The 13,225-nt window shown below is 40.7% G+C and overlaps 1 protein-coding gene across 3 annotated transcripts in view; it reads left to right on the top strand.

Annotated features, from left to right (window-relative positions):
* ARSK (arylsulfatase family member K) overlaps nt 1-13,225 on the top strand; it is a 47,135-nt gene that overhangs the window by 12,118 nt on the left and 21,792 nt on the right. For all 3 annotated transcript variants that reach the window (XM_062211870.1, XM_062211868.1, XM_062211869.1), the window contains exon 3: nt 3,209-3,368. In XM_062211870.1, the coding sequence (XP_062067854.1) occupies nt 3,209-3,368 (160 nt within the window). The remainder of the gene's footprint in view (nt 1-3,208; nt 3,369-13,225) is intronic.

Raw genomic sequence — 13,225 nt, 5'->3', positions numbered from 1 at the left:
ACATGGGAGACCAGGAGAAGCACCTGGCTCCTGCCTTCGGATCAGCGTGGTGCGCCGGCCGCAGCAGCCATTGGAGGGTGAACCAACGGCAAAAAGGAAGACCTTTCTCTCTGTCTCTCTCACTATCCACTCTGCCTGTCACACACACACACACACACACAAAAATGCCAATGACACTCTTCTCAGATCTAGAAAAAAACAATGCTAAAATACACATGGAAACACAAGAGACCCCGAATAACTAAAGCAATCATAAATGACAGAAAGTTGAAGACATCACAATATCAGATTTTTTTTAAACTTTTATTTAATGAATATAAATTTCCAAAGTACAGCTTATGGATTACAATGGCTCCCCCCACCCATAACTTCCCTTCCACCTGCAACCCTCCCCTCTCCCGCTCTTTTTCCCCTTCCATTCACATCAAGATTCATTTTCAGTTATCTTTATATATAGAAGATCAATTTAGCATGTATTAAGTAAAGCTTTCAACAGTTTGCACCCACACAGAAACACAAAGTGAAAAATACTGTTTGAGTACTAGGTATAGCATTAAAGCACAATGTACAGCACATTAAGGACAGAGATCCTACATGAGGAGTAAGTGCACAGTGACTCCTGTTGTTGACTTAACAAATTGACACTCTTGGTTATGGCATCAGTAATCACCCTAGGCTCTTGTCATGAGTTGCCAAGTCTATGGAAGCCTTCCAAGTTCGCCGACTCTGATCATATTTAGACAAGGTCATAGTCAAAGTGGAAGTTCTCTCCTCCCTTCAGAGAAAGGTACCTGTCTTGGCTTTCCATGCCTGAAATACTCTCGTGGGCTTTTCAGCCGGATCTGCATGCCTTAAGGGCTGATTCTGAGGCCAGAGTGCTGTTTAGGACATCTGCTGTTCTATGAGTCTGCTGTGTATCCCACTTCCCATGTTGGATCGTTCTCTCCCTTTTTTATTCTATCAGTTAACAATACCAGATTTTAAGACATACTACATGGCAGTTATAATCAAAACAGCCTGGTACTGGCTCAAAAATAGACGTGTAGACTGGTGAAACAGAATAGAATCCCAAGGAATGAAGCCACACATCTACAACCAACTAGTCTTTGACAAAGGAGCTAAAATCAGTCCCTGGAGAGAGGACAGTCTCTTCAACAAATGGTACTGGAAAAAATGGATCTCCACATGCAGAAGTATGAAACAACACCCCTACTTTACACCTTAATATAAAAATCAACTCAAAATGGATCAAAGGTCTAAATCTATGACCTTATACCATCAAATTACTACAGGAGAACATTAAGGAAACTATGCAAGACATTGGCATAGGCAAAGACTTCTTGGAAAAGACTCCAGAAGCACAGGCAGTCAAAGCAAAAAGACAAATGAGATTATATCAAGCTAAGAAGCTTGTGCACTGCAAAGGAAGCACTCAACAAAGTAAAGAGATAACTGACAGAATGGGAGAAAATAGTTGTAAACTATGCAATAAGGAATAATAAAGGAATAATATCCAGAATCTATACAGCTCAAGAGACTCAACAATAACAAAAACAATCCAGGTAAAAAATGGACAAAGGACTTGAATTCCCATCAAAAGAGGAAATCCAAATGGCCAAACACACACATGAAAAAATGCTAGCCATCAAGGAAATGCAAATAAAGACCACAATGAAGTTTCACCTCACCCCAGTTAGAATGTCTCTCATACAGAAATCAACAAACAGGGTCCAGCACTGTGCATAGGTTAAGCCTCCACCTACAATGCTGGCATCACATATGGGTTCTGGTTTAATCCCAGCTGCTCCACTTCTGATACACCTTCTTGCTAATGCACCTGGGAAAGCAGCAGAACCTGGCCCAAGTACTTAGGGCCTTGCACTCATGTGGGAGATGTGGGAAAAGCTTTTGGCTCCTAGCTTCAGATCAGTCCAGCTCTGGCATTGTGGCCACTTGGGAAGTGAACCAGCAGATGGAAAATTCATTCTCTCCCTCTCCCTTTCTTCCTCCCTCTCCATCTCTCCTCTCTGTTTCTGCCTTTCAAATAAATAAATAAATTTTTAAAAATAATAATAAATGCTTCCAAGGATGTGAGGGGAAAAGGTACCCTAATCCACTGTTGGTGTGAATGTAAACTATTACAGCCATTTTGGAAGACAGCATAGAGAACTCAGAAAGCTTAAATAGATATATCATAGGACCCAGCAGTCCCACTCATGGGAATTTACCCAAGTGAAATAAAATCATGTGAAAGAGTTATCTATACCCCTATGTGTATTGCAGCTCTATTCACAATAACTAAGATATGGAATCAACCCAGATGTCCATCAGCTGATGACTGGATACAGAAATTGTGGTATACATAAAGCATGGAATACTACTTAGCTGTAAAAAAAGAATTAAATCCTATCTTTTTCAACAAATTGGAAACCATTATACTTAGTGAAATAAGCCAGTCGCCAAAACATAAATACTGTATGTTTTCCCTGATCTGTGGTAATAAACAGAGTACCAAAATGTAATGTATATGAGTGAAATTGACATTTTGAGATTTGATGATTGTTTACAGCCCTTGTCTTTACTGTTGATTAACAATGTTTTTTTCTTACTACTTGTTGTACTCTTTACTTAGTGTAGGGTTAATCTTAAGAGTATAAAATAAACTGAAAGTAGATCAATGTAAAAATTAAGAGGAAAGGGGCCAGTGCTGTGGCATAGTGGACTAAGCTTCAGCCTGCTTCACCAGCATCCCCTATGGGCACAGTTTTGTATCCCAGCTGATGTTCTGCTGATCCAGTTCCCTGCTATGGCCTGGGAAAGCAGTAGATGATAGCCCAAGTGCTTGGGCCTCTACACCCTGAAGAAGCTTCTGGCTCCTGGCTTCAGATCAGCCCAGCTGTGGCCATTCTGGCCATTTGGGGAGTGAACCAGTAGATGGAAGACCTTTCTCTATGTCTCTCCATCTCTCTATTTGTAACTCTTACTCTCAACTAAATAAATAAATCTTCAAAAAATAAAAATGAAAGAGGATGGAGGAGGAAGGGTAGGAGCATGGGTGGGAGGGAGGGTAGGGTTGGCAGTATCACTATGTTTCTAAATCTGTATATAGTAAATAAATGAAATTTGTTCATCCTAAAATTTTTTTCAATTTTTAAAAATTCAAAAAAAGTTAAGCTTTACCTTAATTCCAATTTATTTTTCCCCACAGCCATGTGGAGTGGGCTATTCACTCACTTAACAGAATCTTGGAATAATTTTAAGGGTCTAGATCCAAATTATACAACATGGATGGATGTCATGGAGAAACATGGCTACCGAACACAGAAATTTGGAAAACTGGACTATAATTCAGGACATCACTCCCTTAGGTAAAAAAAAAAAAAAAAAAAGTTAAAACAAAATAAAAATAGTCTGAATAGATTGCCCTCTATTAAGCATGTACATACTCTTACTTTTTATTTCCCCACAAAGGTGAAATTAAATCTCTTAATCTTTTGATTGTGTTAATTTGGCTAAAACTTTAGCTTTCTTTAATCTCCTTAAAATATTATGATTGCTAATATGCTGCTGATTTTGTTTCTCTTAAACATTAAAAGTCTCTAAATAGTGTTTGTAAAATGTTTAACCCTTGATTTAATTTGATTGATCTCCATTATATAATGGCTACTTTATTCTTCCTTTTACAGTCGGTTTTTAAAACCATCAGGTTCTCCTTACCTGCTTTTCTCAATTCTCTCCAATTGGAGTATATTGTAACTTTTTCTTTTTATTTTACTGAATCCTCAAAACACCAAGCAGCCAAGCATGGTGCTACATCCAGATTGCCTACTTTGGAATTCTAATTTATCGTTTACTTGTAATCTCGTAGTAGTATAATCTTATACTATCTAAGATAACTGAACTTTAATTCCTTTGTTGTGAGAATTAAATGAAATGTGTGCAGGAATCAGTGTAGCAGGCCTGAGACTAGTCCTTGCAAGGGTAGTGCTTGGCTGGCATCCAGGAGCTTGGTTTCCAAGAGTGCTCCACTGATAAGGATGCCTTACTGTGTGCATGCTGAGCTTGTACACTGGCTTGTGTGGAACACGTGCCTTCCTTCTGGGAATCTGGAAATTTGCTATGTGGCAGGCATGATCATCTTCCATTAAAAATTGGGCTACTGAGCATCTGATGAGTAGAGATAACACTCAACATATGTGGTCACAGTTTGATGCTGGAAGCGTTTGTGCATCTTTGCAACTCCACTTGGAAGCTTGTGCCCAGTTTCCACTGGACTTAGCTCCAGACACCTTCTGCCTTTGCTGCTTCCTCTGTGTGTGCTTCTACATGATATATCATAGCCATGAGTATTACATATTTTCCTAAAATTATAGTTTTTCAATATATTTAGAGTCTTGCAAATCTTCCTAGAGAATTTGGGTGTGATCTTGGGGTCCTCCAATACTTGCAACCTCCAACACATATTAGGACATTAGAACAGAACCTCTTTACCTCTTCTTAATTTTAGTAGTGATGTTAATGATACTAACGATGATGAGAACAAGAAAAACTATTGGTAACTCTAGTGAGTTGAGTCCTGCTCCCCAAAACTTCATGACACCTGGAACTTCATCATGTGACCTATTTGCAGATGGAATTAGCTAAAAATCTCAAGATGAAATACACAGAGAGCAAGAGGGTAGCAAATTAAAAGCACAGGCATAAAGTGGAGGGATGCAGCTACAAACCAAAGAATATGAAAGAGTGCACATTCATGGTAAGCTAGGGAGAGGCAAGGGAATCCTCTTCCCGAGAGCCTTCAGATGGAGCATGGCCCTGCTAACACTGGATTTCAAACTTCTGGCCCCAGAACTATGAGAAAGTAAATTTCCATGGTTGTAAGCCACACAGTTGATCATTTGTTCTGACAGCCTAGGAGACTAATGCCATAAGTTTTGATATTGAAATACTAACCAGATACAAGAGTATTCTAGAATAATCTGAGCATTAATACTGCTCTTCTGATTAATACTAAATTTCTTTCCTCCTCTGTCTTCCAAAATCTCAATGACAGCAATTCTGGAAGCCCCTGCTCTATCTTCTAATCCATCACCAAATGTTTTCAGTTCCACTTCTAAAATATTCCTTCAATTTTCACCATCTCCACCGAGATACTCTCATCTCTTGCCTAAACCACTTAAATGGTCTTCTAACTTGTCTCGTCTTTCTCTATCTGACCCAAGCAGCCACAATGATCTTTTTTAAAGGTACATCTGATAACATGACTCACCTGCTTAAAATCCTTCAAAGGTTTTTCTCTGCAGGTTGATTTAAATCCCAAATCCACAGCATGGTCCATAAGATCCTACATGATCCAGTTCTGTCAACTTCCAGTGTTATTCCATGCCACTCTCTTCTTCCCTCATTTTGCAGCTGGGCTTTTAAATATGTGCTTAACGTGCTTTTACTACCTCTGGGCTATTGTACAAGCTAGTCCACCTGTGCAAAATCCCCTTGACCCACTCTGCCTTGCTGGGGGAGGAGGGAGGAGCACAGCCCCTTTTTTATGACAAATAATTGTACATATTTATGGGCTACCATGTGACATTTCAGTAGTGTGTACAGTGTGTACTGATCAGTCAGGGTATTCAACATTTCCCCTTTGACATCACTTTAAGAATGGCGCCTTGGAGTTCCTTTCTTCTATTTGCTGACAAAATATGGAATAGGTTATCGTGAACTACAGTCATCCCACTATGCTATGTAACACCAGGTACGTATTCCCAGTCTAACTCTGCATTGGTACTCATTATCTAAACTTCCTCTAGGCTCCCCTACTCCTCCCAGCCTTTAGGAATCATTAATGTTTGTTCGCATGTTTTAGCTTCCTCATCCTTCCTTTAAGGGCATCAAGTGATGCCATCATTTTTACACCAGTCCAGGACACTAGTCCACCCTTGTGTCCCTTACTGAACATAATATCCTGTACCATATTTGGTACGCTATGGGCTGCACCCTTATTTCTCCCAGAGAATTGTTAAACAGGCATTGGTAGTACTACTCATAAAAATGCCACATACTAACTATAAGACTTTGGGCAATTATTTATCTCCCACAAACTCCAGTTTCATCAAATGAGCTTACACTAAATGGCCTTTAAAGTTCTTCCACTCTGAAGTCTATAACTTTGATGGCATACAGTTAAGTGGTTTATAAATTCCTGAAGTCTACCTGCCCCTTTTATCTTACATGTATTGTACATATAAGAAGTTTAGGTTCAAATTTGTTGTATCTTCTCATCAGTTGTAGGAAAATTTTTATATTTAATTCAGAGTATTTTGATCATTTTTGCTTTCATGTAAAACTGTTTTGCCAATATATTCCCAATACCTACAATGGTGGTTCTTAACTGAAGACAGTTTTGACATCCTTTCCTCCAAAGGACATTTGACAAGATCTGGAGACATTTTTCTTAACACCACTAGAGGCTGTTGCTAGTGTCTGGTGGGCAGATGCCAACGTTGCTGCTGAACAGTCAGCAACATACAGACATGAAGAATTATCAAGCCCCAAATGTCAGAAGTGCAGGTTTGAAGAACCATGTCTAGAACCAGATGTTTGGTTGTACGCACCAGCATGATCTCAGGAATGTCACGCTTCAAGTAACTGCATGCACTTTAAATCTCAAGTTTATTCTTCTGGAGTCTAAGGAATCAGATCCACACTCGACACTAGCATGGAATCAAATCTGCTTGACAGGAGCCAACACTGTGTCACAGTGGGCTGAACCAGTGCTTGCGATGCTCACATCCCATGTGGGAGTGCCAGGATTCGAGTCCCAGCTACTCTGCTTCCTGTCTAGCTGCCTGCTAATGTGCCTGGGAGGACAACAAATGATGGCCCGAATACTTGGCCCCTACCACCCACGTGGGAGACCAGGATGGAGCTCCTGACCCCTGTCTTCAGCCTGGCCCAGAACTGGTTGTTACAGCCCATAAGGGATTGAACCAGAAAAATGTGGGGATCTGGGCCGGGGCTCTGGTGCAGCGGGTTAATGTCCTGGCCGGAAGCACTGGCATCCCATATGGGCGCTGGTTCTAGTCCCAGCTGCTCCTTTTCCGATCCAGCTCTCTGTTATGCCTGGGAAAGCAGTGGAAGATGGCTCAAGCCCTTGGGCCTGTGCACCCATGTGGGAGACCCAGAGGAAGCTCTGGCTCCTGGCTTCGGATCGGCACAGCTCTGGCCACTGCAGCCATCCAGGGGGTGAACCAGCAGATGGAAGACCTCTCTCTCTGTCTCTACTTCTCTCTGTAACTCTGTCTTTAAAAAAAAAAAAAGAAAGAAAATGTGGGATCTGTCTCTCCTTCTTTCACTCTGCTTTTCAAATAAATAAGGACATCTTTCTTTAAAAAAAAAAAGTAAAGATTCATTTGATGATAGTATGTAAATTTTTTTAGAATTAATAAAGCCAACCAAAATTTTAATTTAGAAGTATATTGAATTAGAAGGTAACTTATTTCATATAGAAAAATTTTAACATCAGTAAGATTTGATATTAAGTGGTATTCCTTAAAGTACTATGACTAAAACATGATCCTTATTTAAGTTTAAAAAAAAAAAAGTAAAATCAGATACTTGCAGTATCTGTTCAACTAGCATTTATTGTGCCACCTCTTGTGTGCCAAGCACTATTTTTGATGATGTGAACATAATAGTAATCAAAACAGAAAATTCTCTAATGACATGTCACTTACATTCTAATGCTATCAGAAGAGAAACGACACAAACAGCTGCCTTGTTTTTCTCAGCTGAAAACCTGAAGCCTAAAATCAGGTCCCGCAGCATTTCATCTTTCCCTTGCAATTATGTATGTTCTCTGCTCCTGGAGCTTAGTGTTCCTTTGAGCCAAGTCACGACAGGCAATTTTAAATCCTCTGAAACATATGAGAAATAAAAGCCTGCTTCCAAAATGAGAGAACTGCTATGAGCAAACTTGAGCTGTGCCTCATGGCAGCCAGGCAGCACAGGGAAAGAAACTGTGGACTGCTGACACAGCTCCTTCTAGTCCCCCAGCCACACCCCCAGGGCCTCCAGACCACCACCACAGCTTTCTAAATAGAACCCACGTGATGAAGAGGGGACCAGCACGGCTTAGAGCAGCGACCCTGGAGTCCTCTCTCCTCTCAGCCTCTCGCTGCTGTGCAGACTAATGAGTGAGTCTGTGTGTATCTCATCCATAACCACTGTTATTTTACACTCTCAGATCTATAGATATATATATATATACACATACACACATGCATATATACTTTTCAGTCCATTTTTCTCCATACTGAGGAAGAGTTGATTTCATTCTTTTGCTTATAATGAAGCAAAAACAATACTTTGGTCATGTTAGTAGATTTTTTTATGATTCCCCATCTTATTGTCTTTATTGAAACTTAGTATCTACAATAGCATGCATTATTCTGAGTGCCGTCTGTCTCAGCATGAATTTTGACGCTAGTGGCACAGCTTGCACTGTTTTTGTTGTGGTTTGTTTTGTCAACCACAGTCTTCTTCTGATGACTGAAATCTGTGGCTGAAGTAGCCCCTGGGGCCATCTTCAGATTGCTCTCAACCACAACTCTTACATCTGTTTCTTAAAACACCAGTGACAACTCTGAGCCTGCAGCCTCATTACAATTCTAGGAGTTTTTTCATTTACTTACTAAAGTTTAATATATTGTTTAGCTGTGTGTGATGAAGTCCCCTACTTATACATCTTACAAGTGATTTTTAAAAATTCTGTTAGTTTTATTGGCAATCTTTTTTCTTGATGCTATGTAGGTTTTTTGGTGTTTTTGTTTGTTTGTTTGTTTGTTTTTATTTGAGAGGCAGAGAGATCCCATGTGCTGGTTTATTCCACAAATGCTAGCAACAGTGGGCTGGGCCAGGGCCTAGAGGCAGGAACTGAGCCGGGGACACAGTCTAGGTCTCCCACATGGGTGTCAGGAAGCCAGTCACCTGAGCCATCACTGTGCCTCCAGGTCTACATTAGTAAGAATTGTGTCAGGAGCCAGAGCTGGGCATGGAACCCAGGCACTGACATGGGTCACTGCCATCTTAACCAGTGTCTTAGTAATCACCAGGCCAAATGCCCACCTGGTGCATCTTAGAACTATTTTAACAGCGTTTTGGATTTGACTCCATAGAAGTAGAATACCACTAGGTTCAAATGGAAAACAGGAAGGAGACACTTCTTAAAAACCCCATCCAAGTAGAAAGGCACAAAAATGTGGAAGGCAGTGGATGAGACAGACTCCTGCAGGGTGAAAAGTAAAGAGTATGTGAGAAGCAGTAGAGTAACAGGCAGTGGCAGCTGGCAGAAAATAACCTGCACGGTTCATCAGTAAGGTGCATTTGAGACTCTCAAAAGCCTTTGTCCTCCTAAACAAACAAACAAACAAACAAAGCAGTCTTGGAGTCATTCTGCTCTTTTCCTCTGGCTGAACGTTGCCCCTGATTGAGTCCCGTAATTATTTTCAGGTGACTCCTTAGGAGCCGTGTGGTGTCTTGATGGAGCTACTTTGCTATCCCTTAAAAGGTCTTCCTGTTTTGCTCCAGGCTGTCTCTGTCATGCCAGCTGGTTCTGGTGCTGCAGTGCAGAAAGCTCTTGGTTTTAGCACGTTTCCTGGTGTGCGGCTGGTTGCAGTATTTCAAAAGGAAGCCCTTACTGTCTAAGGAATGCATGAGACTCCCTTTACAGTTTCTAAGGAGTATTGGAAGATCTAAAAGTACAGCGGTAAATCAGCATTCCTGGTATTAAGAATAAATTATCTTTTCTAAAAAGATTTTATTGATTTTAAAGACAGAGTTACAGAGAGAGGTAGAGACAGAGAGAGAGGTCTTCCATCCACTGGTTCACACCCCAGATGGCCGCAACAGCTGGAGCTGTGCTGATCCGAAGCCAAGAGCCAGGAGCTTCTTCTGGGTCTCCCACGTGGGTGCAGGGGCCCAAGGACTTGGCCATCCTCCACTGCTTTCCCAGGCCATAGCTATAGAGAGCTAGATTGGAAGAGGAACAGCCAGGACTAGAACTGGTGCCCACATGGGATGCTGGTGCTTCAGGCCAGGGCGTTAACCTGCTGTGCCACAGCACCGGCCCCAAGAATAAATTGTCAATCACAAGTATATTTACTAATACCAAGTTGGACTCAAGAACAGAATGTACTTAAATAGGAAGATTTTTTTCAGGTGAAAAAATATTTCTTAAGCAGATAAAGTAATTAAACATTGCTGTCTGTCAACAAAAGAAAAACAAGTCTTCAGTAGCAGGCAAAGGAATTAAAAAACTTGAGATCTAATTTCATATGAAGCAAATAAAGCTATAACCCAGGATAATAATTTATTTTCATAATGACAATCCTTGGTCATTTCTTTCAAGACTTGGCCAAGAAAAACATCTAAAGTAGTACTATGGGGGCTGGCGTTGTGGCACAGAGGGTTAAGCTGCCACTTAGGACTCACGTATTCCATGTTGGGGTGTGTGGTTCAAGTAGGCACCAGGTCTTAAAAGGGAAAATGGTGATAGCAAAACTACCTCACACTAGCTATCCACAGTTGCTGGGTCTCACAAAGATGACCCTGTTTTTCACAATTTTAGTTTGACTCTTGTTTCAGTAAATTAATTTTTAAGCCATTTTAGATACACTTTTTGGAAGATCAGTGATTTTGTTTCAAAATGTAAAAATGTGAACTTTTCTGCTCTTTTTATGGTGAGTAATAATTTTGTGTTGACCCTTCACCATATTTTTGGTACTAAGTACCCATCATTCTTAGTTACAAGCTACTGAACTCTGGACTGACATTAAAATAATTTTTTTTTTCATTTAACAGGTAACACATAGAATGAATAGCAGTTCTGAATACTTAGACCCAGAAAACAGGAGTCGGATGAGAATCAGTATCTGAGCATCCCCAAAGCTATGCCATAGAAAAAAAGAAAGGCTACTGAGGTCACTGCCACCACAATAAATTTCTAGCTAATGCCCTGTCTTTGTGGCATCCCCTCTAGATCTACAGTCCCAGACCTGAATATCAGATTGGCCAACTCCAGGTCCCTTATGTGCCCTAAGTGGTAACTAGCGAGGGAACCCGAGGGGATAGGGCTTGTCACTGCTGCTCCCGCTTTTGTATTGGGAGGTGGTAATATCCCTCATTAAAAAAAATCACCAGGGAATTTCCCTACAAAAGGCAGACAACTTGGAAAAAAAGTGACAGCCACCACATGGCTATCTTAGAACTCATTGCGTTAACATGACTCATTGGTTAACATGACTGAGTTTTTGTGAAATCTGACAGATTTTAAATAATTCAGTCGTGTCCTGTTATCCGTGCCCCTGCTACCATGAGAGCTGACTAAAGTGAAGTGTGTTGACTGGATTTCTGTGACCGCAGTGCCCTGGGGAATAAGGGTATCCATCCCATATGACACTCTTCCTGTGTAGCAGGCATGGCATTAGGCGGAAGAGAAACTTTCCAGAAGAGCCTTAGGCTTAGTAAAGGCGTATATTCAGAAACATCCTTTAGCAGGCAGAGGGAAATTTGGCAAATTGAACAGAAGATTAATTGGGATAGCAGTCCTGAAATTAGATTTCTTCACAGCAAAGCCATTAACTACTCACAAGTGTGACAGACATCAACGTGTGCCTTTGTGAAGTCTCCTGAGAGTCGAACGAACCACGTCCTCAGGCCAGTACTCTGCACCTGGTGACCATACTTGGGGTGGTGCAGTGAAAAGGGGTCTGGTTAGCAGCCCAGGAACCAGGGCCACAGGTCTACGAATCTCAAGTGGAACTCAGGACAGCGGAGAAGGACCACAGTACCAGGCACTGGGGGAACTTTATCCTAGTTAGCTGCAGTTAACATGACTAGACTCACCCCTTTCCTCTGTTCCTGGTCTTATCAACCACATCACTTCCACCCTTAACTTTGACCTGCATGACCCTTTTTGGCTGAAGCTTCGTCTCCATTTTGACCCATCTTCTACCTCATAGCCACATTCTGAGCAACTGTTGGTTATTCAGTTATTAGATGCAAATGCTATAAATCAGTATGACAGGCCCCACTCATATTGTAGGCCAGATCCTATCATAGTTGCTAACCAGGTTAAGGACCTAAAGACCAACTCCTGAGGTCAGGTGCACACACCTGCTCAGTCACAGTGGGAAAGTTAAATCCTACACAGGATGGCCATATAGGCCAGTCCTGCAGCAAGAGTTATGGCCACGGTGACAGCTGCAGAGACTCCTCGGTGAATTCTGTTAGTGACAGATACACTGGGAATAGTGTACCTACATGGTCCTTGCAGATTTGTCTGGGTAATATTTTCTGTATAATACTAAAAAACAAAATGTAAAAAAAATTTAAATGTTGCTCAAGTTGATATGTCAAAATTACTGTAAGAAAAATCTCCACCTTTCTTGATATAAAAGTAGTGAGTATGATCTAAACCATCCGTGTTATAGCCATAGCTGAACTATATTATCACAGTTGTTTATTTTACAAGGTAGCATTTGGCCCTATATTTTAAAAAGTGCAACCGTAGGAGCACTCTATGTGTGAGTGGATACAAGGTGTTAATACCATTGTGGTAACTGGCAAGTCACAGCATGCAGCTGCCTGACACAGTACCTTGCACAGGGTATGCGTTTATTAGGTGTTTCTTGAACTGGATTTAAAATGCCTGCTTTGTTTAAGTTGGCCCAAAGTGGAGCATATATGTATACTTGCTGAGGGCTATGCCACAGCCACCTAGGAATTCAAAGTTGTAAATATCAGTGCTCCACTATGGTGAATTCCCCAGCAGGCTGAACATGGCTGAGCTGGCTCTCACAACCAGAAGCCATTAAATCTCTGAGTATCCAGTCCTGCATACACAAACAAAATCTCTCTAGTGGAAATGTTTATTATTACTAGTACTATTATTATATTATCACTGTAATTATGTGATTTTATTATTACTGTTCAATGGAGAAAAATCATAATTTTCATATTTACAAAAGAATCCATGAATAAAAAAGATTGAGGAACAGAAGCTACTGTGATTCCATCAAAAAAGAAAATAGTTGGAACTAATAATATTATTCAGTGAAACAACATATTGAACATTTAATTAATGTATATTGAATAGTGATGTTCCAACCTGAACTTTCCAGAGTTGTATGATTCGCTCAAATAAAGCAGACTGTTTTTATGAGTGATC

The sequence above is a fragment of the Lepus europaeus genome, chromosome 15, assembly GCF_033115175.1.
Source record: "Lepus europaeus isolate LE1 chromosome 15, mLepTim1.pri, whole genome shotgun sequence".
Lineage (NCBI taxonomy): Eukaryota > Metazoa > Chordata > Mammalia > Lagomorpha > Leporidae > Lepus > Lepus europaeus.
The sequence above is the reverse complement of the archived record's forward strand: the minus strand, read 5'-3'. Positions and strand labels throughout refer to the sequence as shown.